The sequence below is a fragment of the Macaca thibetana genome, chromosome 14 (assembly GCF_024542745.1).
Source record: "Macaca thibetana thibetana isolate TM-01 chromosome 14, ASM2454274v1, whole genome shotgun sequence".
Taxonomy (NCBI): Eukaryota; Metazoa; Chordata; class Mammalia; order Primates; family Cercopithecidae; genus Macaca; species Macaca thibetana.
Window position 1 is genome coordinate 28,737,304 of NC_065591.1, and position 27,998 is coordinate 28,765,301.

The window sequence follows — 27,998 nt, forward strand, 5'->3', positions numbered from 1 at the left end:
CCAGAAAGTAGGACATATAGTATTGGTAACATTTGTTGAGCCCATACTATGTCATAGTTTTGGGTTTGTTTGGCTGTTTGTTTGTTCCTTGAGACAAGGTCTCACTCTGTCACCCAGGCTGGAATGCAGTGGTGCCATCATGGCTTACTGTAGCCTTAATTGCCAGGGCTGAAGCCATCCTCCCACCTCAGCCTCCAGAGTAGCTCACACTACAGATGTGCACCACCACACCCAGGTAATTTTTAAATTTTGTGTAAAGATGGGGTCTCACTATATTGCCCAGGCTGGTCTCAAATTCCTGGCCTCAAGTGATCCTCCTGCCTCAACCTCCCAAAGTACTGGGATTATAGGCATGAGCCACTGTGCCTGGCCAGATAGTTTTAAATAACTTCTTTACATATTTTATCTCATCCTTCCAACAACACTATGAGGTAGATACTATTATTATCCCCATGTTAATACGAGATGAGGAAACTGAAACAAGTACGGATTAAGTATTTTACCTGAATCACACATCTATTAAGGGAAAAACTGGATTGGAACCAAGCATTCTGGCTTCAGGATACATACACACGACCACTATCCTGGAAAACCTCTCCTAAGAGGTGGACGATGAACCAAATACGCAGAGGTGGATGAAAATCTTTTGTGCTTCTCCAGCAAATGCGTGGTACATTCCCTAGACGTTTATGACCAGTTAAACAGGGAATTTAAAATAGCTTTCCCATGACAGAGAAAAACAAAGGGCTGGTGTTGTTGGCAGGAAATTCAAAGAAATATTTAATGCAAGGGCTGACTCCCTTGGACCGGATGAAGGGGAAGAGCAGGTAATAATAGAGTTCTATGGATCGCGGAAACTTCCTGGGCAAGGAAGGTGGAGCTGGGGAGGGATTTAAGAATTCCTGAAGGTCAAGCGATCTAGCCCAGCTGGGGTTTTCTCCTGCTATAGGAGTGCTATAAAAGCGCAATTTGGGATTACTACTGTCACTGCTGCTCACCAAATTAAGTTATTCGGGGAGCGATCTTGTCGTCGCCATCCCTATTCCAACACACACCCATTGACATACTCGGATTTGGCTGTGCGGTGCAACGAATTCCCAGGTGGGACGCGCGAGCTGGAAGAAAGCCAGGCGGCGGGGCTGGGAGCCCGGCCCGGCCCGCGCCACAGTTCGCCTGGAGGATCACCGCCAGGGGGCACTCTCGCCGAAGTCGGCCGCTCTGTCTCCTCCCCCGCGCGCTCCCTGCCCCTCGCTCCCCGCAGCCAGCAGAGAAGGCGGAAGCAGTGGCGTCCGCAGCTGGCGTTTGGCCTGTGGACGGTTCCCGGAGATGGCGACGGAGCCCATTGGACCCAGAGTTTGACGTCCAAGCAGCCACGTCTCGGCGCGCAGTGTCTGTATCCGTCCTCTACCAGCACCTTGGCTGAGCGGAGTCGTGCGGCTCGGGGGGAGCCCTGCCCGCCTGGTTCGGCCTCCCTGCGCACTTGAGTGGTGGGTCTCCTTCAGGCGCCTCCTTCTGGCGGCCGCAGCCTCGCTTCCCAGCGGTCAGGGACGCCGCCCCCCGCCCTTTCGCTCTCGGAAGGTCGGGGACGGTGTCCCTGTCCCCTCGCTCCCCACCAGTCGGGGACGCCTGCCCTGTCCCTTCGCTTTTCACAGGTCAAGGACGCCGCCCCTGCTCCCTTGCTTCCCACAGGTTGCTGGACGCCGCCCCTGTCCTCTCGCTTCCCGCTGGTCGAGGACACCGTTCCCTGTCCCTGGCTTCCCGCCGGTCGGGACGCCGCCTCTGATTCCACGCTTCCCACAGGTCGCGGACACCGTTCCCTGTCCCCTGACCTCTGCTCCCCAGGCCTCCTCTTCCTCGCTCACTCTACCTCCTAAAAAACCGCAGGTCGCCTTCCTCAACCTTGCTCCCCTCACTCCGCTTTTTCCCCTTCCCAGATAAGGAAATTGCCTCCTGCAGTTTTCCGCTCCTTGGAACAAACACCTGCTTAAATTTTTAAAAAATCCTTTACGTTCCTGGCGACTCCGTCTGTCACTGTCATGGGAAAGCTATTTTCGGATTCCCTGTTCAACTCGATAGAAGTCTCAGGCAGCGAGTTTAAAAAAAAAAAAAAAAGGCTCAGATGACACGAATGTTTCCTCCCCCACCCCTACAGTCGGTAGTTCGAGCGACTGTTCCAGACGCCGGGTTGATAAAGCTGTTCCTAGTATTTGGCTTTAGGGGAACTCCAGCTGAGTTAGGACTGTCTTGAATGTGAACAGAAAGCACCTAAAGTATTAGCAGCTTCGCTGTATGGTATTTGATTGTTTGTTTCTCTGGGAGCAGATTACTATTTCTGAATGTCTTGTTACACAGGTTCCATATAGAAACGAGAAAAACTGGTAAAGAAATTCTGTGTTGGCCTTGTGAACTTGGCCGCTGTCATTTCATTCATTCTCTTTTGGTTGCTAGGGAAGGGAGAGGGGCTTTTCTGATTTTGAGGCTGAGGGTCTAGGTAAGAACAATGTGGCCTCTTTTGTGACTCTGGGAAGGAGTCGGGCATGTGGTGGGTACAGGATTACCTCAGAGATTCAGCCTGCATGCACCACAGTATTTCAGAATTGTAACATGAGGTCTTCTCTGTGATAAATTTGGGCATATGATGCCGATAAACTTTTGGCCACTTAGATTTGGAGAGAAGTTCAAATCCTTGCCTCCTGGAGCAGAATAAATAGTGCCCAGGAAGGGGAATGCCCCTTGAATTTGGATTCAAAGTTAAGGCACAACAGCTGAATATTTTGCAGCATCTCTTGGCCATTGGAGTACATTTGTACTTCTTCACACTTTAGAAATTTAAGAAGCTGGTAAACAGTTTCTGTTTCTAAAGCTAGTAGGAAATTAAAGGTAATTTCTCCTATTTTCTTTACATGGTTTTTACTTTAATAAGTTACATGTTTACTCATGTATGAATTTCAGTTGACTTAAAATTGACTCATTTAAGACATAACCCGTTGACTTCTTTTAACTTGGCTCGTATCTCCTTAGCATCTGCCTTGGAGGACTAACATTTTGTACATCATCCTACTTCCCCCTCCCCCAAGACATTTTACAGTATTCTCCTTTGATGATAATGTACACCCAGACACTAATTTGTGAATTTAAATCATGATTTATGACAAGGCTGTTTTCAGTACTACTCATTTTATAGTTGAAGTAAGTTAGCAGTAGTTACATTCCACAATATTTAAGGTAGTGCTTATTAGATTTCACAACTGCAAAAGGGAATTACAATCAGGACACTCTTAACATACAAGTTAAGGAACAATTTATACTTTGTTCCATCCCTTTATTAATTCCTGTAGAAAGCCATGTAAGTAAGTAGAATAGAGGCTGTAAGAAATTTTTATTTTAGGCCTGGCATAATGGCTCATGCCTGTAATCCCAGCACTTCGGGAAGCTGAGGTGGGAGGATAGATTGAGACCAGCCTGGGCAACATGGCAAAACCTTGTCTCTACAAAAAATACAAAAATTAACCAGGCTTGGTGGCACACACCTGTAGTCCCAGCTACTTGGGAGACTGAGGTGGGAGGATCACTTGAGCCCAGGAGGTGGAGGCTGCAGTGAGCCATGATCGTGCCTCTGCACTCCAGACTGGGCAATAGAGCAGGATCCTGACAAAATTTTTTATATATATATATATATATTTTTTTTTTTTTTTTTTTTACAAAAACATATTCTTTCTTATGTAAAATCAAAGTTCTATCTCCAGCCTACTTTTGTAGCAGCTCCTATGACACAGTAGGAGGTTAAAAAGTAAAAAAAAAATCCTGATAGAGCACAGTATTTTCTGCATGTATGCCAGATCATCTTTTATTTACTTCTGTAACTGACACAAAGCACTTTTTGTTCTTCTCTTAGTATTAGTTATCATTATAATTAAGTTAGAAAGGTGATTTTTCCTTAACTCATTGTGATCCTTGAAACTAAAGGGACAAAATGTTTTAACTTACCAAAGAAAGAGGAAACAAAAATGCTAAATGGCAGTCAAGAACTGTTTTTAACTTAATTTTTCCTTCATGTTCAATTACATGGAACTATATACTATGGACTTAAAGGGTGACCATATAAAAAAGTTTATTTGGAAAATAGAAAGCTCTGGATTGCTTCTTAAAGCATGGAAAGTAATGTGAAACTTGAAGGCAAATAGATTTTGAACATGCTCACTTTTATGTCACACTGCATTCCCACAGTGGAGTTCCTTTTAAGGAATTATAATTGATTAGACAGATTTTCTTAGGAACACATTAGCTATAAAAGGTCTCTTCAAACCTAAAGACCTTCAAGCCTTTTGAACTGGATTGGAAGCAGGCAGTGTATAGACTGTCCAATAAACTAAATTTTGAACTGGACGTTTGGGCAGAAAAGAAAAGATACACCTAGCTTCGTAATTTCTGCCTTTGTCTTCTGGCCAGCACTTGGATATATGTCCTATAACCAAATAACAAATACTAATTTCTCAAAAGTGATTTTACTTTTAAAAAAAAATGGTTCAATACCTAATATTGTCAAGGGTAGAGAAAAATGGACTCCTGCATATATACCATGCCTGTGGGAGTGGAAATTAGAATGTCTGACACATATTGGATAACCAGGATTATCTATCAGAAAGCTTAAAAAGTTACATACCCTCTGATCCAACAATTCTACCTCTAGGAAATTTACCTAAGGAAGTAATTGGACACAAAAATAAAATGAGGTCTATCTGTATACCTCATTTTATAGCACTGGTTTTTTGCACTTCACGGATACTGCTTTTTTTTCTTCAGCATGTTGAAGATTTATGTGAACCCTGTATTGTACAAGTCTTTCCATGCCATTTTTCCAACAGCATGTGCTCACTCTGCATTTGTCTGTCACATTTTTGTAATTCTTGCAATATTTAAAACTTCATTATATCTATTATAGTGATCTGTGATCAGCGATTTTTGATGTTACTATTGTAATTGTTGTTTTGGGGTACATGAATCACACCCATATACGATGGTGAACTTAATAAATATGAGAGCTCTGACTGCTCCACTGACCAGCTGGTATCCTTACTGTCCCTCTCCTCAGGCCTCCCTACTCCCCTGAGACACAGCAATATTGAAATTAGACACAACAGTTTTGAAATTAGACCAATTAATAATCCTACAATGGCCTCTAAGTGTGCAGGTGAACCAAAGAACCACAGGTCTGTCACTTTAAATCAAAAGCTAGAAATAATTATGCTTACTGAAGAAGGCACATCAGAAGCCAAAATGGGCCGTTTAGCCAAGTTGTGAATACAAAGGAAAAGTTGTTGAAGGAAATTAAAAGTGGTACTCCAGTGAACTCACTAATGAGAAAGTGAGACAGCCTTATCACCGATACGGAGAAAGCTATAGTGGTCTGGATGGAAGATCAAACCAGCCACAACATTTCCTTAAGCCAAAACCTAATCCAGAGCAAGGTCCTAATTCTCTTCAATTCTGTAAAGTTTGAGGGAGGTGAGGAAGCTGCAGAAGAAAAGTTGGAAGCTAACAGAGATTGGTTTATGAGATTTAAGGAAAGAAGCCCATCTCCATAACATAAAAGTGGAAGGTGAAAGAGCAAGTGTTGATGTGAAACTACAGCACATTATCCAGAAGATCTAGCTGCGATCATTGATGAAGGTGGCTACACCAAACAACAAATTTTCAGTGTATACAAAACAGCCTTTTATTGGAAAAAGATGCCACCTAGGACGTTCATAGCTATAGACAAGTCTGTTCCTGACTTCAGAATTTTAAAGGACAGGCTGATGACTCTTGTTAGGGGCTAATGCAGCTGGTGACTGTGAGTTGACACCAGTGCTCATTTACACTTTTGAAACTCCTAGGGCCTGAATAATTATACTAAATCTACTCTGCCTGTGCCTTATAAAGGTAACAACAAAGCCTGGATGACAGTGTATCTGTTTATAGCGTAGTTTACTGAATATTTTAAGCCCACTGTCAAGAACTGTTCAGGAAAAAGAGATGCCTTTCAAAATGTCACTGCTCATTAACAATGCACTTAATCACCCAAGAGCTCTGATGGAGGTGTTCAAGATTAATGTTGTTTTCATGCCTGCTAATATAACATTCATTCTGTAACCCATGGATCAAGGAGTCAGTTAGACTTCCAAGTCTTATTATTTAAAACATACATTTCATAAGGCTATCGCTGCCATAGAGAGTGAGTCCTCTGATGGATCTGGACAAAGTAAATTGAAACTTTCTGGAAAGGATTCACCTTTCTAGATGCCATTAAGAACATTTGTGACTCATGGGAGGAGGTTGACATATCAGCCTTAACAGGAGTTTGAAAGAAGTTGAACTTGAAAGAAGCCCTCATGGATGACTTGGAGGGGTTCAGGACTTCATTAGAAGTCACTGAAGATATGGTAGAAATAGCAAGAGAACTAGAATTACAAGTGGAGTCTGAAGATATGACTGAATTTCTGCAGTCTCATGGTAAAACTTGAACAGATGAAGAGTTGCTTCTTATGGATGAGCAAAGAAAGTGGTTTTCTGAGATGGAATCAACTCCTGGTGAAGATGCTGTGACCATTGTTGAAATAACAACAGAGGATTTAGAATATTCTACAAACTTAGTTGATAAAGCAGTGGCAGAATTTGAGAGGATTAACGCTATTTTTGAAAGAAGTTCTCCTGAGGGAAAATGCTATCAAACAGCATCACATGCTACAGAGAAATACTTCTTGGTAGCAAACTTCATTGTTGTATTATTTTAAGAAGTTTTCACAGCCACCCCAGCCATCAGCAATCACCAACCTGATCAGTCAACAGCCATCAACATTGAGGCAGGACTCTACCAGCAAAAAATATTACAGCTCGCTGAAGGCTCAGATGATCACTAGCAGTTTTTAGCAATAAGGTGTTTTTCAGTTAAGGTATATGCATTGCCTTTTTAGACATAATATTGCACACTTAATAGACTACTGTATAGTATAAACATGACTTTTTATATGTATTAGGAAACCAAAAAGTTTGTATTATTTGCTTTATTATGGTATTTGGATTATTGCTATGGTTTGGAACTGAACCCAAACTGTCTGAGTATGCCCATATATGGGAATAAAGATAACAAAGGATATATACCCTAGTGTAGCATAACAGCATCATTTGTCCTCAGATTTGGAAGGTATAAAGGGGGCCCTATACCCTATTTTATGACTCAGCTGTAGTGACTAGTTCTGCTATTTTCTGCTGTCTTGCCATTGTTTGCTTCCTTTCAATCTGTATGAACCTTCCCTAGGAGTCCACATCAGATATAGCAAGGCTATGGGAGCTATTTTTAACTTAGGGCATACTGTATCAAAACTAAATAAACCACAGCCGGGCACGGGGGTTCATGCCTGTAATCTCAACACTTTAGGAGGCCAGGGCAAGTGGATCGTTTGAGGTGAGGAGTTCCAGACCAGCCTGGCCAACATGGCAAAACCCCATCTCTACTAAATACAAAAATTAGCTTGGCGTGGTGGCGGGCGCCTGTAATCCCAGCTATTGGGGATGCTGAGGCAGGAGACTTGCTTGAACCCAGAAGGCAGGGGTTGCAGTGAGTCGAGATTGCACCATTGCACTCCAGCCTGAGCAGCAGAGTGAGACCCTGTCTCCAAAAAAAAAAACCTAGACAAGTAAACTACATGCCAAGTTTCTTTGCAGATTCTTGGGAATTCTGTCAATTTAGTGTAGTAGTGCTGGACAGACCATGTTTAATAGTAGCTGTGGCCAGCACTTTAGTGTAATAAAGTAAAGGCAAATAAATTATAAATGCAGCTTCATGGACAAATTGGTCAAAACATGGATAAAAGTAGTGTAGTGCAAAGTGCAAAGCTCCAAGGTCAGGTAGACTTGGGTTCTGATCCCAACTCTGTTACTTATTAGTTGGGTAGTCTTGGGTAAGTTGCTTAACCTTTTAAGCTCCATAACTACCACTTTGATAAGTGGCGACAACAAAACTTAAGTAAAATACTACATGAAGTTGTTGTAGTAACTCATTCTTACTGACTGGCACTGTTCTAAGTGCTTTGCACATATTAACACATTTAATCCTCTGAGTAACTCAGATGGATTTTATTGTTAGAACCATTTTACAGATGAGAAAATTGAAGCACAGAAAGGTTATATAATTTGCCCAGCTCATAAATGGAAGAAAAGAGTTGAATTCATATCACTCAATTCCAGCACCTGAGCTCATCACCACTTACTAGCACTGCCTTTCCAGCCAGAATAGTGCCTCATTGTAGGTGGTCATCAAGTGCTACTGAGAATCTCTGAAAAGAATAAAAAGGTATTTGTAGTGGTAAAAGGATTGAGTACTACTGTCTTAATCTTTGATTTGGTGCAGTGGCAGCAAGGAATTTTACATAAAAGTGAGACAAGCAGGAGAATATGACTGGAGGCCTACATTCTGTTTCTAGAATGATATCTGGCACATACTAGAAATTTTTTTCAAAAGTAATTATTTAAAATACAGATGTGGTTACATGGGCTGTGAATTGCTCTTACATATTAGCTGCTTGCTTGTAAATACCAATATCTCCTCTGCTCATGAAACCAATAGTTTTCCATAGGCAAACAAAACATCACTTGTTTTTCCAGTCATTAATAATGAAACATAGTCACTTGACCTGACGGAAGGCAGAAGGACATAAAAGTACACTTTTTCAATTCTATTTTTAATACCTAATAGAAATCTCCACACTGAGCATTTAGAAGTCCTTATAGAATTTTAGACCTAGAAAAGAAACCAAGATCTAAATGGTTAAGTAACTTGCTCTAATCATGCGTCTGATAGTGGCACATGATCACCTGATTCCTTGTGTACTGCTTTTCCTGGCACCGAGCTGCTAGCCATACTATTCCCTTCAGCTCAGGATACTTGAAGGAACTTCAACAACATGGATAAGTTCTTTAGCAATGCTTAGTGAACACTTACTGGATGAAATATCTTGTGCTAAGTACTGAGGAAATGGAAATTAAAATATTTAGCTCAATCACAGGAAACAGACATGTAAACAGATAATTGTGATATAGAAGAATATTACAACTGAGGTGCTTCTCCTTTTTTAACTTTATATGCTGTCATTCTACTAGATCATGAACTTCTGAAGGGACCTAGCTTTCTTTGTGTGCTCCAAGTGATTTGCACAAATAATAATGTATATTTTGAAAGAGAGAATCAGGTAACTTACAATAGTCGTGAAAAAGCTCAAAACACTTTTAAAAGTTTTCTGTAAATAACAATACAGCTGAGGTACATGAATTAAAAACTGACTTGTATAGATAAGCTATGATATATATGTGTAGGGTGTGAGTGTGTGCGTTTCTTATAAAGGCATTTTTTCTTGTTGTTTCTACAGAGCAAGTGATAATCAAGTTACTATGAGTCTGCTAAACTGTGAAAACAGCTGTGGATCCAGCCAGTCTGAAAGTGACTGCTGTGTGGCCATGGCCAGCTCCTGTAGCGCTGCAACAAAAGATGATAGTGTGGGTGGAACTGCCAGCACGGGAAACCTCTCCAGCTCATTTATGGAGGACATCCAGGGATATGATGTAGAGTTTGACCCACCCCTGGAAAGCAAGTACGAATGCCCCATCTGCTTGATGGCACTACGAGAAGCAGTGCAAACACCATGCGGCCATAGGTTCTGCAAAGCCTGCATCATAAAATCAATAAGGTACGTGAGCGTAAGAAAGAATGGTGTCCTATAACAGAACCAGATGCAGAGAACATTATTACATAGAACATGGAACATCCCAAAAGTAGTCTTACACATAAAAAGCTACTTAGGAAAAAAGAACAATGGACAGAAAATTGAGAAAGTTAGATTCTTATCCCAGTTTCCACTGTTGTGTGAAAAGTGACCTGAATCTCCTCCTCTCTTGACCCTTGAATAAATAAGTAAATAATCTGCTACTTTTACTTAAAGCAGTTCTAATGCAGACTGGGGAGTGACTCTATGCTTTAAAGAAAATAGTATTTTTTAAATGTACCTTAAATTATGATGCTACTAGAGAAGGATAATCTCAACCACACAAAGAATACTGACTGTAAGCAATCAGTTATTGTGATTTTAGGCATGTTAAATCTTGCCTGTTACCTAAAGTGTATGGTCAACCAGTATTTTTAAAGAAATTATTAACTGAAGGCTCTACCTTCATAATATATCCAAAATCCAGTCCCTACTCACTTCCTGCCTCTACCACCATCCTGTTGTGAATCACCACCAGCTCTCTAACAGGCCTCCTGTTTTCTATTCTTGCCTTCTTCCAGGCTGTTCTCAATACAACAGCCAGAGTGAACCTAGTAAAATAAGTAAGATGGTGTCATCTCTGCTCAGACCATTGTAGCAGGGTATCTGGGAGTAAAAACTAAACTCCTTACGACCCTGTATAACAGGCCTATGATTCATTTCCTGACCTCTTTTCTGCTGTGCTCTTTGTCCTTCTACCCATTCATTCCCTCTTTGCTATTCCTTGAACGTGTCAGGCACACTCCTACCTTGGTGAGTGGCTTTAGCTCTTCTGTTTGCAACACTCTTGCCACAGCTAACCCCTTAACTCCTCCTCTTTGGCTCAAATGTCACCTTCTCATAGGTCCCCTCACCACCCTGTTTATACCACAGTGTGGTTCCACCCTTCTTGCCAGCCACTCCCAATCTCTCCACCTGGCTCTACTTTTCTTTTTTCCCTTAGCACTTTCTGCCTTCTAAAGCACCAAATAATTTATGTGGTTATTGTCTGCCCCACTGGATTATAAGCTTCTTGAGAGCAAAATTTTAGATCTGTTTTATTTCTTGATTTTTCCCAAGTTCTGGAAATAGTGCCTGACCCATAGTAGATGATCAGTAAATCGTGGTTGCTTTAACTGAATGAAAGTACTTGCAATTTCCATGGAAATAGATACATTTTACTGTAATTCAAAAGTACATAGGAATTTTTTAGGTGACTAAGGATTCCTATACAGGACAAAAAATTGGATGAAGGGGGGCAGATTTTATGTTCTTCAATAAATAGCCATCTAGTTATATTAGTGAATTCATTGTAAGTCTGTCCTGGCAATTTGTTAGTCTCCAAAAAGTTTTTATCTGCCAACTTTTACATTAACTTTTCTATAAAATTTGAATTTAAGAGTAACTACATCCATACTCGGGACTTGGCTTAATTTAAATCACAAAAGGTAATGTCTGTTGTTTCAATTTTGGGGAAAAATGTATTACACAGTGCTGACTTTACAAGATCTATTTTGGGTGGATTTTCTTAACCTCGACATTATTTTATTTTATTTTTTATTTTTTGAGATGGAGTCTTGCTCTGTCTCCCAGGCTGAAGTGCAGTGGCACGATCTCAGCTCACTGCAACCTCTGCCTTCCGGGTTCCAGCAATTCTCTGCATCAGCCTCCTGAGTAGCTGGGATTACAGACACCCGCCACCACACCCAGCTAATTTTTTGTATTTTTAGTAGAGATGGGGTTTCACCATCTTGGCCAGGCTGGTCTTGAACTCCTAACCTCGTGATCCACCCACCTCAGCTTCTCAAAGTGCTGATTACAGGCATGAGCCATTGCACCTGACCAACATTATTGATATTTTGGGCTGGATAATTATTTGTCATGGGAGAATGTCCTGTGTGTTGTAGGATCTTTAGCAGCATCCCTGGCCTCTGCTCACTGGATGCTATTAGTATCATCCTTTCCTGCACTTAGAAGTCCCAAAATATCCCCTGGGGGTCAAAATTGCCCCTAGTTGCGACCGCTCTATACATGAGAGCAGAATTAAAGGCACAACTTTTTTTTTTTGATGCAGAGGCTGGAGTGCAATGATGCAATCTTGGCTCACTACAACTTCTGCCTCCCAAGTTCAAGTGATTTTCCTGCCTCAGCCTCCCCAATAGCTGAGATTACAGGCGTGCATGCCACTATGCCTGGTGAATTTTTGTATTTTTAGTACAGATGGGGTTTCATCATGTTGTCCAGTCTAGTCTTGAACTGCTGACCTCAAGTGATCCACCCACCTCGGTCTCCCAAAGTGCTGGGATTACAGGCATGAGCACTGTGCCCAGCCTCAATTTTTTTTTCTGTGTATAATTATTTTTATTTATGTTGTATTTAGGTAAAATGGTAGCATATTATGGATCATTGATTTTCCTGTAGGTAGAAATGTAGTTTTTTACCAGGTGTCAGCCATGCCCAGGAAGGTAGCTAACCTTTAGCAGCTTTTTAATAGCAAGATGTTCGTGAAAGTAGTGGGACAGTGGTCTGAGAAGGAAATACAACCCACAAAAAGAAGTCTGAGGCTTTTTTTTTCTGTCTCCCCGTAAGCTTTTTAAAAACGAACACCTAGCGCCAGTGTTCTTAAAGGAACTGCTCTGAAATTTCTCATTGAGTTTGTCATTCAAGCAATCAAAGTGCATCTCAATACAACCCCATTGTCTTTTCCTGAGGATAGTGTTTTCCAGCATAAGAAAGAATAAACCACTGAGAAGCAGGACATAGAGGTCCTTTAACTTTCTGTCACATTGGACCCTAGACATACAAATAAAGGAGGACTTTTGTTGCCTGTTAGCTGGAGTGTTATAGTGACTATTTCAGAGTAAACTTTAAAATGTGACTTCATGGAGGTACTGCTAAGTGCTGAAATTTTTACTTATGACTGAGCAATTGCATTATAGACATGTTATTAGCACTGTGAGCATCTTTCTAGTGTGTTGTATAGGTGTGACAACACAGAGGCCAGACGGCCAAAATTCCCATTCTTAACTTGCACTTCATTTTATACCAATCAAAATACCTTACTCAGCTAATTTGTCTCAAAAAGCTGGACTCTATCCTACTGTATAAAAATCCCTTTGCTTTTGATAGGCTATCAATATGCTGCTAGTTGTACTCATTTCATAAAAGAACAGTTTATTTTGTTGATGTGCAACATAATGTGTTAAATTGTTTTTTCCTTCTGAAACAGTAAATGGAGAATTTATATATAGCGAATTAAAGTTGTTTGGATTTTCTAAAGTGAATATTTAAATCTAGTTGTGTGTATTTTGTTTCTGTTAGGGATGCAGGTCACAAATGTCCAGTTGACAATGAAATACTGCTGGAAAATCAACTATTTCCAGACAATTTTGCAAAACGTGAGATTCTTTCTCTGATGGTGAAGTGTCCAAATGAAGGTTGTTTGCATAAGATGGAACTGAGGCATCTTGAGGTATTAAAGTTCTTTTCTAGCTGTTAGCGCATGTATGAAAGGAAATTCCTACAGAATAGGAACTTTGCTATGTCCATCTGTGTATTGCCAGTACCTAGCATATGATGATTAGTTAATAAATTCTTGCTGAATTAATGCCAGTCCTTTAATTATTGAATATAAATATAAGTAGAAACCAGAAATATACTGTTTTATCTACTCTGGCTTTGCCTAGCAGTAATTTTTTTAAAAAAATCAGTATTGTTTCATAAGCTTTTTTGGTGAGTTTTATCTGCAGTAAACCTGAGGAGCATTTTAAATACAAGTGTCGGCCAGGCACAGTGGCTCACCCCTGTAATCCCAGCACTTTGGAAGGCTGAGGCGGGTGGATCACGAGGTCAAGAGTTCGAGACCAGCCTGACTAATATAGTGAAACCCCGTCTCTTACTAAAAATACAAAAATTAGCCAGTGCATGGTGGCATGCACCTGTAATCCCAGCTACTCAAGAAGCTGCGGCAGGAGAATCACTTGCAACCAGGAGGCAGAGGTTGCAATGAGCCAAGATCGCGCCATTGCACTCCAGCCTGGGCAACAGAGTGAGGCTCCGTCTCAAAAAAGAAAATACAAGTGTCATATTTTAATCTTAAAACTTCATTTTTGTCATTTTGAAATAAGCACTAAGTCCCAAGTAATCATCTCAGTATCCTCATTATACTTTTTTCTGTTTTTTAAATTGTGCATTTTATTATGAACTAAATGGAATACTCCTATAGTTTGAGATTAACTGAAACAATCAGATTATAAAATAATTTGCTTTTAAACTAAATAGATCAATTATTAACTTGGTGATTTTTACCAGAAATTAAATATTATTAATGTTATATTTGAAATTAAATGTTTAAGACAGCTATGCTACTTGCTCCTTTTACTTACTAGCTCTTAAAAGAGAGTGGCCTTTTCGACACAGTAATAAATTGATAAATGGGAAATCTGACTTCTTTCCAACTCTCTACCCTAATTGGATGCATGAACTTGAGAATTCACATTTCTTGTATAAATTTGCAATCCATGACCATTTGAAAAAATTCACTAAAGACGTTCACATTGTGAATGGTTCTGTGGTGTGCACTAGACAAAGTAGGTTCAGTAGCCTGCTGAAAGAGAACAGTATATTATTAGGAGAGATTATATGTAGAAGACTTCAGAGTTGGCTAATACTAATCTATTATTTTTTTATTATAGGATCATCAAGCACATTGTGAGTTTGCTCTTGTGGATTGTCCCCAATGCCAACGTCCCTTCCAAAAATTCCATATTAATATTCACATTCTGAAGGATTGTCCAAGGAGACAGGTTTCTTGTGACAACTGTGCTGCATTAGTGGCATTTGAAGATAAAGAGGCATGTACTAACTTGGAGTTGTTAAATTCACTACTTCGTAAAACATTGTTCTTCAATGTGTACTTGAGGGGGTTAGCAGTAGATAAGGATGTGACTCCAACTCTGAGTCTATATTATCAATTTTGGGAAAAATGATTTTTAAGAAAAGAAGCTTCAATAAGCCATTTTAGTTTGTAAGTGTAGAGTTTGTATTTGCATGTCTTTCTTAAAAAACATTTATACTAGTTATCACTATTGTAGATAGGCAAGCAACAAAACTTCTAGGAAAGGCATATGCCGATCAGCTTTCCCGTGTGATATTTTGATGACTAATTTTGGATTGGAGACAAACAAGTAGAATAATTACTGCATAAGATCTACACAAAATTATTTTGAAAAAGAGAATGGGTTATAATTATTATGAAGAATAAATCAAACCCACAAAGTCTGTTTCCTCGATGATACTTCATCGTGCTGTATATATAATGTATTTAATGTATTTACATTTACTTCTCATTTTGTATGTTATATTTAAATTTAAAAGTTTATCCTTTTTTTTTTTTTTTTTTTTTGAGATGGAGTTTCGCTCTTGTTGCCCAGGCTGGAGTGCAATGGTGTGATCTCAGCTCATCGCAACCTCTGCCTCCTGGGTTCAAACGATTCTCCTGCCTCAGCCTCCTGAGTAGGTGGAATTACAGGCGCGTACCACCATGCCTGGCTAATATTTTTGTATTTTTAGTAGAGATGGGGTTTCTCCATGTTGGTCAGGGTGGTCTCAAACTCCTGACCTCAGGTGATCCGCCCGCCTCAGCCTCCCAAAGTGCTGGGATTATAGGCACGAGCCACCAGACCAGGCAAAAAGTTTATCTTTTAAAAAGAAACTTGATGGTGCCTAACAGCATCATGATTATAGGACAGTTTTTATATTCAGAAACTGAGATAGATTAAGTAGACTTGTATTAATATTGCCAATAAAAAAGCTAACACTGAAATCTAAGCCCTTGATCCCTATCTTATGTATACTTTTATAAAATAACCTACATATAATTTATGTTCTTTTGTTCTATTACTTAGATACATCCTTAAACTACAGTTTTTATAAATTCATATTGGCAGTTTTTCCCTACTTTGAGATCAAGTGTATTATATCCATTACATTGATAAAATATTCAAAAAAAGTCAGCCAACTTGATATAAATATAGAGAAGTCTCAGTCATAATCAGAGTAAAATGATAACTCCTTCCTTTCTTTTTTTTTTTTTGAGATGGAGTTTTGCTCTTGTTGCCCAGGATGGAATGCAATGGCGCAGTCTCGGCTCACCGCAACCTCTGCCTCCTGGGTTCAGGCAATTCTCCTGCCTCAAACTCTCATGTAGCTGGGATTACAGGCCTACACCACCACGCCTGGCTACTTTTGTATTTTTAGTAGAGACGGGGTTTCTCTATGATGGTCAAGCTGGTCTCAAACTCCTGACCTCAGGTGATCTGCCCGCTTTGGCCTCCCAAAATGCTGGGAGTACAGACGTGAGCCACTGCGCCAAGCCCGACAACTTCTTTCTAAACTTTAGTAAATTAGATTGACTTAACCTGGAAGGCTAATTATTTCTTAGCACGTCAACTAAAGTCATTATATTCTAGAAAATAAGGCTCACCCTTGTGGGGCATCTGAGAACCTGAGCACCAAATCCTCATGCCCTAATAAAAGATTTGTTCTTTAACTCTACTGACAAGAAATTTTAATTAAATTGTCATTCTGCTGCTGAAAATTTTTGGAAAAAGATTGCCTTTGGAGAATTATAGCCTCGGCAGATGATGTCCAAAGTAGTTACAGATGCACCGCCTCAGGATAAAAGGAAGGAATTGGAAAAATTATTTTTTATATACTACCCTGCTCTTTTAAAGAGCTAGAAGGTTGAATGAATCTCATTATTACACTGGGAAAGAGAAAGAAAATATCCTTTATATATTACTCTCACTTTCACTCACTTTTGTTTTATACAAATTGATGTCCTTATTTGTTTATAGTGAAAAATTGCTTTTTATCAAAATTAGTTGTTTTCACTTTTTCAGATATTTTCATGCTTTAATTATATTTCTCGAATAAAATTTAGATCCATGACCAGAACTGTCCTTTGGCAAATGTCATCTGTGAATACTGCAATACTATACTCATCAGAGAACAGGTATTATTCATTTTCATAAATTATTATTTTCATAAACAGCTTAAAGAAGTTAGGATTTTTAATTGAAAATTTAAATCAATAAGGCAAAGAAATACAGATTGAAGAAGTATTAGAGCTGTGTGGAAATTTTTTATATTAATTAATATAAGTAATAAATACTTTAATGAAGAACAAAACATCCAGCCCTTTTTAAGTACTTAGAATTCCTAAGTCATTAACATAATACCTGTGCTTTTGTATATTCATAAAAATTCCCAAAAAAACCAATTTTAAGATAAAAATAATCAAAAGTAAGGGTCCCCAGTTATAGAAAGAAAAACTAAGATATATATCTATTTACACACAGGGAAATGAGGCTCTCAAGTGTCCACAGATTGGCCGAAAGAATAAGAAAGAACAATGAAATAAACGAAAGTAGTTCTGTTCAGTAGAAGAATATTAATTGAAGCTGTAATCCCTGAGGCATACAGGGAAGTTTTCAGATTTTCAGGACCTGTAGCCCTTCTGTTCAGTTGTCCTGTGGGCCACCAATCAGGCATCATTAGAAGTAGTAACTGTAACAGAAAATTATATGGTGGGGTTTTTTTGTTTTTTTGTTTTCTGAGATAGAGTCTCATGCTGTTGCCCAAGCTGGAGTGCAGTGACACAGTCATGGCTCACTGCAGCCTCAAATTCCTGGCTCAGGCTGTCCTCCTCCCTCAGCCTCCCAAGGAGCTGGGACTACAGGTGTGCACCACCATGCCTGGCTAATTTTTTATTTTTTTAGATTTTTTGTAGAAATGGGGTCTTGTTATATTGCCTAGACTGATCTCGAACTCCTGAGCTCAAGCAATCTTCCCACTTTGGCCTCCTGCAGTGCTGGAATTACAGGTGCAAGCCACCAAGCCCAGCCCAAAGACTGTTTTGACTATTAGTAGAGAAAGGAAAATTCCATCTGATTGCTATCTTCTGACATTTGGGGAGTTTTCCCACAAAACATGAATATTAACCATTAAATATTTATATACCCATGAAATCTGTAAACCCAGAGATCATTATTGACATACCTTACTGAGAAGCAGCAAGCAAAACCTGTCACTGGACAAGTTTGTTAACCTTAAAACTTTTTCATTGGTTTGTTGCCAGTCTATTAATTTTTCCAACAAAGGCTTAATTTGAAGGTGTTAAACTTTTTTGCTTAATGAAGTCCTAACTCATTTTCCTTTTTGCTCTCTTTTAATATTTAAAGGAAACCATGCAACAAATTAAAACCCAGCAAAAGAAAATATAGGAAAAAACCCTAGACTAAGAGTCAGAAAACCTGGGTTTTCATCCTAGTTTTAAACTGTATTAACTGGTTTTATTTGTGCCCTCTCATGTTTAACAAGTTGACATTCTAAATAGATCTGGGATCAGCAAACTGGCCTGCCCCCTAGATTTGTCTCACTGTTTTTGTAAAGTTTTATTGAAAGAGCCATGCCCATGTGTGTATGTCTTGTGTATGGCTACTTTTATATGACAGTGGTAGAGCTTAATACTTGGGACAGAGGCAGTACAGCCCATATTTACTATCTGATCCTTTACAAAAAATTTTATTGACCCCTGTTCTGCACTGTTCCCTCTTGAGAAGTGAAGGATTGAATTATAATAAATGGTCTCTCCGGTACTTTCTGTTTGAAATATCTACAACTATAGCTAAATTAAATTTCTAAAGGGAATTTGGCACCTCTTTTAAAAAATATGATTGAGTATAATGGATCTTACCTTAGAAAATGTGTCTTAGATTCCAACATCGAGAACTGAGACTTTCTCTAGAGCTTTTATTAATGTGTTTAAAGTACCTTCTAACATCTGAGTCTCCCCATTGTAACTAACATATGCCCAGATTAACAAAAGTTAAGATGATTTTTGAAAGGTGGTCATGAGGAAAGTATGGGTGTAGTCAGTGGCTTCAGTGCATGCAGTTGACTGGTTCCTATTAAATGGCCTAGACCGTAGTGGGAGTCGATTGAGTTTGCAGTTGTAGCTGTTGTCAGGTGTTTTTTCTGTAAAGTGCCACTAGAGGGTGCCAGTTCCCAGCAAGAGGAACAAATTCATTTTCTTGAATTTTGAATAATTGGAGGGGTTATGATGAGATGTTGATATTTCCTTTCTCTATAACTTTTGGAAGTAAATGTTATTTTAATCTTTGTGGGTGATGGTTTATGCTGCACCTGTTCAACTGCCAATGTGGTACAAAAGCAGCCATTGACAATACAGTTTAAATGTTATTGCATCGAACATGATATGCAAGGAGGATTTTTCAGCCTTTGTTTTGGATTTCAGATGCCTAATCATTATGATCTAGACTGCCCTACAGCTCCAATTCCATGCACATTCAGTACTTTTGGTTGCCATGAAAAGGTAAGATTTTTTCTTTTAGTTCTTGAATATAAGTAAAAAAATACTCAGTTACATCATGTAGTGGAGAATAACAACAAGAATGTAAATGGTTTATAAAGCAGTGTAATAAGTTATATAATAGAGTTATTCATGGATGCCATGAGCAGAAGCAAAGGCATACTTAGCAATGCCTAAAGCATTCAGACAGACTTGAAAAAACATGATGCCTTGGGCTGAATCTTGACAGGTGAAATAGTTTTCCAAGAAGACAAGGGAGAGAAGACCAGTGAGAGAGAGTGAGCATGGTGATTTGAGGAACTACAATTAGTTTGTGTTGTGCTAGTTCAACCCAGTAGCAATGTAGATGATTTGAGGTAGAGGTGGAGGTGGGGGTACTAGTACCTGAGCTGTTGGAAATACTTAAGTGAAGACAGCTTGAATTATGGTGATGACAGCGAAGATAGATCTAGGAGACAGTACATATTTAGGAGAGAAGATCTATTGCCTATGTGACTAACTAAATGTGATGAGTAAAGGAGAGGGAGGCATCTAGAATGACTCTTGGTTTCTGGCCTTTGTCACTGGGTAGATGGAAGGGCCATTCGGCAAAAAAGAGTGAACACAGGAAGAACTGATTGGAGGTGGAGTTTAAAAAAGAAAAATCTGTTTTAATGAATTGAGTTACAGATATGACTTCACCCAGCTAGGGAACAGGTGGAGAGGACTGACATGCATTCTGTGCTGTCTTAAGCCCCAAAGAGAAATTAGGACTCAAGTATTGCTTTGGGGAAGTGATTTGTGGTGATAATGGAAGGTGTGATTGAGATCAGATAGAGTATGTACAGGAAAGAGAAGTACACCAAGGAAAAGAGCCATGAACAAACAGTGTAAGAAACAGATGAACCAGGCAAAGAGAAAGTATTATTATGGTCTCCAAAATTAGTTTCAAGATTCATGATCAGTAGTGTCAAATGTCTGAGATGGATCATTGTTTATGTTATGTCTTTCTTTTTGGAGAGTGCAGTTACACTTTTGCTTTTCCATTATACTTTTTTTTTTCCTGACTTATGTATAACAAACATACATTTAATAATTTAAAAAAATAAAATGAGCAAAATGGTATGGTTATAGTTTGTGGAAAAATTCTGTATTTTTGTGCTTAAAGACTTGAAAGACATAAAATGTTAATGGAAGTTAGGAGAGATAATAGGTAGCATACTTTCTTTTTGGTCATCTATATTTTCTAGGTTTTTTAAAGACTATGTGACCTTTTATAATAAAAAAGTGTTGCATTATGAATGTTTTTCATATAATAGGATGTTCTTAATGACCTTAGAATAGCGTGGTGCCAGGAAAAAAATCCAATTTGCAATAGATTTGTATACTGGGAATTGCAGACGATACAGATAGACTATATTCTTGACTTAAAAAAAAAAAAAGAAAATGGTATTAATATTAACTGGAGAGACAAAAGATCTTCAGAGAAGTTTGTCCTTTTTTAATGGGAAAGATTTTAATAATTGTATTCTAAAGAGGGAGAGATGTTTGAAGATGAAGAAAAATCACTGAGTAAAATCTCTGGGGTGTTGCAACAGGTCAGGTAACATTTAGCACACAGGTAGAATGTTAATCTTGGAGAGGACAGGCATCTCAGTCAGAAAAGAAGGATGTGTATAAATACATTTTTTGTAGGTGGGAGGGAGATGTATATGAGTGAAAGCTGGGAGAGTAGTCATCAGATAGTCTGTTTTTCAGTGAACTAAGAGGCAGAGTCGCCTCATTGGATCAAAAATCTGTTGAAGGCAAAGGAAGATGGTAGAGAATTGAGGGAAGTGGTGTGACTACTTGAAAACCTCTTATTTGACCTGGCCAGGTCCCTTTCTTGCTCCTCACAGTATCGGTTCCCAATCTAAGGCTTGTGCTCGATTTTTAGATGCAGAGAAATCACTTGGCACGCCACCTACAAGAGAACACCCAGTCACACATGAGAATGTTGGCCCAGGCTGTTCATAGTTTGAGCCTTATACCCGACTCTGGGTATGTCTCAGAGGTCCGGAATTTCCAGGAAACTATCCACCAGTTAGAGGGTCGCCTTGTAAGACAAGACCATCAAATCCGGGAGCTGACTGCTAAAATGGAAACTCAGAGTACGTATGTAAGTGAGCTCAAACGAACCATTCGAACCCTTGAGGACAAAGTTGCTGAAATTGAAGCACAGCAGTGCAATGGAATTTACATTTGGAAGATTGGCAACTTTGGAATGCATTTGAAATGTCAAGAAGAGGAGAAACCTGTTGTGATTCATAGCCCTGGGTTCTACACAGGCAAACCCGGGTACAAACTCTGCATGCGCTTGCACCTTCAGTTACCGACTGCTCAGCGCTGTGCGAACTATATATCCCTTTTTGTCCACACGATGCAAGGAGAGTATGACAGCCACCTCCCTTGGCCCTTCCAGGGTACAATACGCCTTACAATTCTTGATCAGTCCGAAGCACCTGTAAGGCAAAACCATGAAGAGATAATGGATGCCAAACCAGACCTGCTTGCTTTCCAGCGACCCACAATCCCACGGAACCCAAAAGGTTTTGGCTATGTAACTTTCATGCATCTGGAAGCCCTAAGACAAAGAACTTTCATTAAGGATGACACATTATTAGTGCGCTGTGAGGTCTCCACCCGCTTTGACATGGGTAGCCTTCGGAGGGAGGGTTTTCAGCCACGAAGTACTGATTCAGGGGTGTAGCTTGCCCTCACTTGTTCAAAAACAACTACCTGGAGAAAACAGTGCCTTTCCTTGCCCTGTTCTCAATAACATGCACATGAGCCGCAGGAAAGATGTAGTATCTACTAGTGAGTGTTGTTAGAGAGGTCACTTACTATTCCTGTTACAAATGATCTGAGGCAGTTTTTTCCTGGGAATCCACACGTTCCATGCTTTTTCAGAAATGGTTAGGTCTGAAGTGCCTGTGGCATGTTGCAGCAGCTATTTTGTCAATTAGTATACCTCTTTGTTGTGCTTTCTTGGGCTTTTGCTCTGGTGTATTTTATTGTCAGAAAGCCCAGACTCAAGAGTACTAAACTTTTAATAATGACTTAAAACTTAGTCTATTTTATAGTATTATATGTAATATATTAAACGTGAAAATCACTACCGCCTTGTGCTAGTGCCCTCGAGAAGAGTTATTGCTCTAGAAAGTTGAGTTCTCATTTTTTTAACCTGTTATAGATTTCAGAGGATTTGAACCATAATCCTTGGAAAACTTAAGTTCTCATTCACCACAGTTCTTCCTCCAGGTTGTTACTAAGGATATTCAGGGATGAGTTTAAACCCTAAATATAACCTTACTTATTTAGTGTAAACATGTCTGTTGAATACTTGTTTAAGTGTTAGTTATGCCTTGCTTACATATTTCCTTGAGGTTACGAAGCAGCATCTTCCCCAGAGTTTGTAATGCTGAGAACCATGTGGATACCAAGTGCTTATTGTATGCTGTGTAACCCTTTTTGTCTATTCAGTGCAGAGTGAATTTCACAGCTCTGCGTATGTCTTCAGTTGTTTAATGCTTACAAGACAGGAGATACACACAGCAACATAAAAATTAAAAGTGACTCAAGTAGTCAGCCCATGTGGCATCTCAGTGGTGGTGACAGAAGCTATGTGAGCCAGAAGTTTTTAGCTCTTTCAAATACCCTCTGTTTTAGTTCAATTAAATAGAACAAAATTGATTTCCTATAATGAGAATTTTTTAAAACCTGGGAGATGATTGGCGATACCTAAGAGGTCACCAAACTAAGATTAGAAGTCATAGTGGTTGTATCACAACTTAGCTTGAGTACGTTGCTGTAGCCTAACAACTGCAGGTTCTGAGAAGGATCCTGTGGAATCCTGGAAGTAGCCAAATTTTCCTAATAGGGAAAGATGATTTTTTTGTGTGCCATGTATTTGTTAAAGGCCTATATATAGATATAAAATATTGTGGAATTGTTCTCAGGGAGACCCGCAACTAGTATAAGCTTATAAAGGATCTAAAGATCCATCCAACATTTAAAGTTGTCTGGTAACGAGAGATAACATTGTATCCCCAGAGAGGCCAAATCAGGGTCCCCAGCCAGCGTTCTAGATCAGCCTTCATTTCAAGAGAAAGCCAAGGCCCTCATCTACCGGGGAGTGTGGTTTTCAGCCCCAGCGAGTGTCGTTTTGAACTTTCCCTTTGCTTTTTTCTCTCTTCTCCCTCCCCACCCACCCTTGCTCCTGATCTGGCGAGTTTGTTATGGAGTGAAAATAAAAGTCAAGCAGAGACCTTGTTCCCCATGCCACCATTAGTACCACAAGCTCATGGCTAGTTACCACATTATTTCCTGGCAGTTTGTGTCCCTCAGCTGTGCCTTCCAACCAGCTCCTGAGAATCACTGCATACCACCCTCTACCTAGGGAAACCCACACTGCTGCTGTTCCTGTGATTGTTTTACAATGAATAAATAATTGTCAAATTCCATTTAAAAAGTAAACAGTAGTAGTTTTGTATTTGCATAGAAAAAGCCTGAAGGAAATATACTAAACTTTTTGTTGGCTTATTTTCCTTTGTGCTTGCTTATATTTTTTACATTTTCTACAATAAATGTGTACTTTTATCAGAGAATTAAATGTTGCCACAAAACATTCAATCTCCACGCCCCCAGCTCAAAAAAGGAAATGATATTTAAAAACTTCCTGGTCAGATTTCTATTAAAAGCATTGTCTGTGCATTAGGTACAAAGAGGAGTCATTTCCTGCCTTGGTGATACTATTTTTTTCTACTAAAGTCTTTAAAAAAAAAAATTTTTTTTGTTTTGCCTAATTTCAGTTTTTAGTAAGCTTCCCATCTGTAAAATGAGTTGGACTAGATGTTTCTACAGTCCCCTCCAACCATAACATTCTGTCTCAAATTAAGTTCCAAGCACCAGAACACTGACAATACTTACTAAAGTATTTTGCCAGTAGAAAATGTCTTTAACTTATTCTTTGCTGACACTGATACTTTCCTCTAATTTAGTGTCTGTCAGCTGGGTCACATCTTAAATAAAATGAGCAATTTTAACCCCCAACATTTGGCATTTTGTCATAAACCAGCCATTATATTATGCTGGTCATTCATCGTGACTACAAAGTAAAAGAGTCAAGCTGTCATTCCAAATAAAACTTTTGACTTCAATCAGAATTAAGCCTTAACCTGGAAAGTTGGTTTCTTCCTTATATTTTCCCAGTCTCCTACTCCATTCTTAAACATGCTAGTTTCACTCAGTTGGGTGTACAAGCCTTTGGGCTTTATGTTGTATGTTACTAACCATCTTTTAACATACTTATCTTTTGGCATCATTCTGGGACATTGCTAAATTAAAAAGAAATTGTTTCCTCTTTTTCCAGAGATGTCTAACCAAGTGATTTTTTTGCTTTTTTCATTTGTTTGTTTGTTTGTTTTGAGACAGTCTCACTCTGACACTCATGGCACGACCATGGCTCACTGCAACCTCTGCCTCCCGGCTTCAAGAGATTCTTCTGCCTCAGCCTCCCAAGTAGCTGGGATTACAGGCACCTGCCATCACGCCCAGCTAATGTTTTTGTATTTTTAGTAGAGACAGAGTTTTACCATATTGGCCAGGCTGGTCTGGAACTCCTGACCTCAGATGATCCACCCGCCTCAGCCTCCTGAAGTGCTGGGATTACAGGCATGAGCCACCGTGCCCAGCATCCAACCCAATGCTGGATGAAACTTGCTGTATGTCATACATTTTGCTATTGGCAAGCAAGTCTGAATGTTGATTGGAAGTTTGGTAGTTTGTTACTATCTTTTGGCAGCAAAGATTGTTTATTAGTATACTACAATGTGATTTAACTTTTATTTTGGGGATAAAGAGTAGAAAAAAGTGAAACAGAATGAAGGCAGGTGTTTTTTATCCTAATGATGAACTAATACAGAGCTATTGGACTATCTCTAGCAATTAATTTTTGTGACCCTTGTAAAATTATACAGGTCACAGTATAATTCTCCATTACTGTTTTTATACCAGTAAGTCTTAGATAAACTAACAGCATGCTTATGAATTATGTGTACAATTAGAATACATTCTTTTTACAGAGGAACAATTGCTTGGATGTACCAACACTGTTCTCTTCTGGGCTTGCTTCAAAGTCTACTCATTATTTTATATAAAATACCATTAGGCTGGGCACAGTGGCTCACACCTGTAATCCTAGCACTTCGGGAGGTGGAGGCTGGCAGATTGCTTGAGGCCAGGAGTGCAAGACCAGCCTGGCCAAAATGGTGAAGTCCCATCTCTGTAAAAATACAGAAAGTAGCCGGGTGTCATGATGCATGCCTGTTATCCCAGCTACTTGGGAGGCTGAAGCACAGGAATCGCTTGAACCTAGGAAGCAGAGGTTGCAGTGAGCCAAGATCATGCCACTGCACTCCAGCCTGGGTGACAGAGTGTGACACTGTCTCACAAGACACAACCAAAACATCAGATTCTGTTTGTGATGCCTGGTTGCTTAGAACCTAAGCAGTGCAATGCCTTAAGGAAATGAAAAAGGAGCAATAAGTAGTCATTTATATTTTTATTTTGAAGTGTGCTTTTTCTAAACTCCCAGATTGACATGACGGACTGTAAGTTAGTTTCTCCATTTCTATCCTTGTGCCTGTCGAGTGTACTTGGCACTCACAAATTCCCAGTATCCAGAAAGATGATCTGATGAAATCAAATTGGATGGATCTTGGCAGACTGTGACAGTCAATTACAGCCTTCACTTTCCGTCAAAAACAGACACTTGCAAGGAGATGCCTGGTGGTTTCACTAAATGTCACTTGTGTCTGTAATATTTTAAAGCTGTTTCCCCACAGGAAATGCGGGTTACAAAATCCTGAAAAATCATTCTAGGTGGGAAAAACATTTTAGGAAATGAGAGATGTGGTGCTGCTTTTCCTCTCTGAGTGCTTTCTCAGCAGGACGCTAGCCATGCCTTTAAGATGGGGAAGTTGGGGCATGTGCCTCTCTCTGCTCTTGATTTCTGCAGCTCTGAAGGCAGGTGCGGTCCCACTCGGACAATCGCCCAAGCAGCAGTGACCATAGTTCTAAGCAAGAGTTGACCTAGGAGAAGGTAAACTCTGTGGAATGGGGATGTGTGCTGAATCCCCTCTTCTTACCACAGTGCCTGGCACGTCGCACACACTCATATATGTAATAATGAACATTTATTGAAAGCAGCAGTTGAAGCCAACCAATTTCTGGTACCTTAGTTGTCATGTAAATTTTAGATGGTAAGGCGTAGATATTACTCTTTTTGCTTTTTTTCTTCAGCATTTTGTGAAATTTCCCAAACGCAGAAATGTTGAAAGACTTGTATAGTGAACATATACCACCTAGAATCTGCAGGAATATTATGTTACATTTGCTTTATCACTTGATAGATGTTACTTTTAATGAGACTTCAAGTTTGGTGTCTCTAAAAACATTCTAAAATAATTGAACAACTTTAATCAATTTGTCTTCAGTTCTTTGGGGGGACTTGGGACATTTGCTTTGTAACTAGAATGTAGCCCTCACTTTAAGCTAATTTTAAACTTTGTAAATTTGTTATGCTGAATTTTAGGGGTTTTTTTGGTTTTTTGTTTTGTTTTGTTTTGTTTGCCTGAAGGGGTTTTTGGTTTTGTTTTTGTTTTTGTTTTGTAATGGATTTATTTGAAGGTCCTTGATAAATTGTGCAGAATATTCTCGTGTTATTTTTGCACTTGATAAGTTATCTAATTTCTGTGGTGAGAATGTAATGTGGGGCCTATTTTGCTTCTACAATCTTCCAGAATTATGTTCTCAGAGGGATGAAGAGGTATAATTTAGCATATAGATCATGAAATTAGCAGCTGAGACAAATTTTCTCCCCACTGACAAAACCAGTCAGTTTTGTCTTCGTGTCCTTTTCCCTGTAAAGTGGAAACTAGAATTTGATATTTAGATATTAAATAATGGGTAACATTCATTAATGTGTGGATCTTTTAAGAAAGGCACTGTGAATCCAGGGAGCTTCTCATAATTCTATAAACTTTATGACAAGCTGTGGAATGAAATCCAACTTTTGAAAACTGAAACACATCCAATGGTCTTATCACAAAGCCTGCTGTTCCTCAGAACTTGCTATTGCCATGGAATTTGTAAGCAGTTATCCTAATCCATCTGGACTCTGAAAATACGTCCTTTACCAGAGGGAGTGAATGCAAAGATAAGGGTGGGGAAACACTAATCATGAAAAGAATGAAAATCAGTGTTCAGTTTTAAGAGCAGGTTGTATTGAAGGAAGGGATTAAAGAAATTATCCAGATTCGGGGCAGCACGTCTTCCACCGCTCCCTGCACCATCAGCATGCACAGAACGCATAAAACGAGCCCTGCTTCTAATGGTAGTGAAACCTCAGATGGCCTCCATCAGGTCAGTACAACTGAATTGCCAGGCTGACTTAAGATTGAAGGAGGACTCCATTTTAGTAAGTAGGTAAGTGTGATCTTTCTAAACCCAGGTTATGAATGCGGATTCACATTTATCTCACAAAAGCACCTGGAGTTTTCACTTCATGTCATGTCTCAGTACTGGTTGCAAGGTATGACCAAAACTGTTCCTTGAATGCCACCTTTTTGAATATTAATTTAGAAGACAACATGCCAGACTGACATACTTACCCCTGCCCACTTATTACTTCCTTACCAGCCCGATGTACTGCACCGAGGTATTTACAAGAAAGCACTCTTCATTAAAATGAAATATATATATTAAAATATAAAATATAAGGGATAGTCCAGGTGTGTGTGTGTGTGTGT

At 39.4% G+C, this 27,998-nt stretch overlaps 2 protein-coding genes across 32 annotated transcripts in view; both read left to right on the forward strand.

The window, feature by feature from the left end:
- The window catches only part of COMMD9 (COMM domain containing 9), a 1,186,740-nt gene that overhangs the window by 945,768 nt on the left and 212,974 nt on the right, over nucleotides 1-27,998 (forward strand). The window lies entirely within an intron of this gene.
- Nucleotides 1,264-27,958, forward strand: TRAF6 (TNF receptor associated factor 6). The gene is made up of 7 exons (XM_050759435.1): nucleotides 1,264-1,487; nucleotides 9,405-9,722; nucleotides 13,098-13,248; nucleotides 14,471-14,629; nucleotides 16,720-16,791; nucleotides 19,096-19,173; nucleotides 21,086-27,958. The coding sequence occupies exons 2-7, from the start codon at nucleotides 9,427-9,429 to the stop codon at nucleotides 21,896-21,898; spliced, it is 1,569 nt and encodes a 522-aa protein (XP_050615392.1). The 5' UTR covers nucleotides 1,264-1,487; nucleotides 9,405-9,426; the 3' UTR covers nucleotides 21,899-27,958.

Excerpts from the sequence above, each read along its gene's own strand:
- TRAF6 (XM_050759435.1), top strand. The coding sequence starts at position 9,427 with ATGAGTCTGCTAAACTGTGAAAACAGCTGTGGATCCAGCCAGTCTGAA. Across the intron at positions 13,249-14,470 it reads TGGAACTGAGGCATCTTGAG|GATCATCAAGCACATTGTGA; the intron begins GTATTAAAGTTC and ends TTTTTATTATAG. Across the intron at positions 14,630-16,719 it reads TGGCATTTGAAGATAAAGAG|ATCCATGACCAGAACTGTCC; the intron begins GCATGTACTAAC and ends AATAAAATTTAG.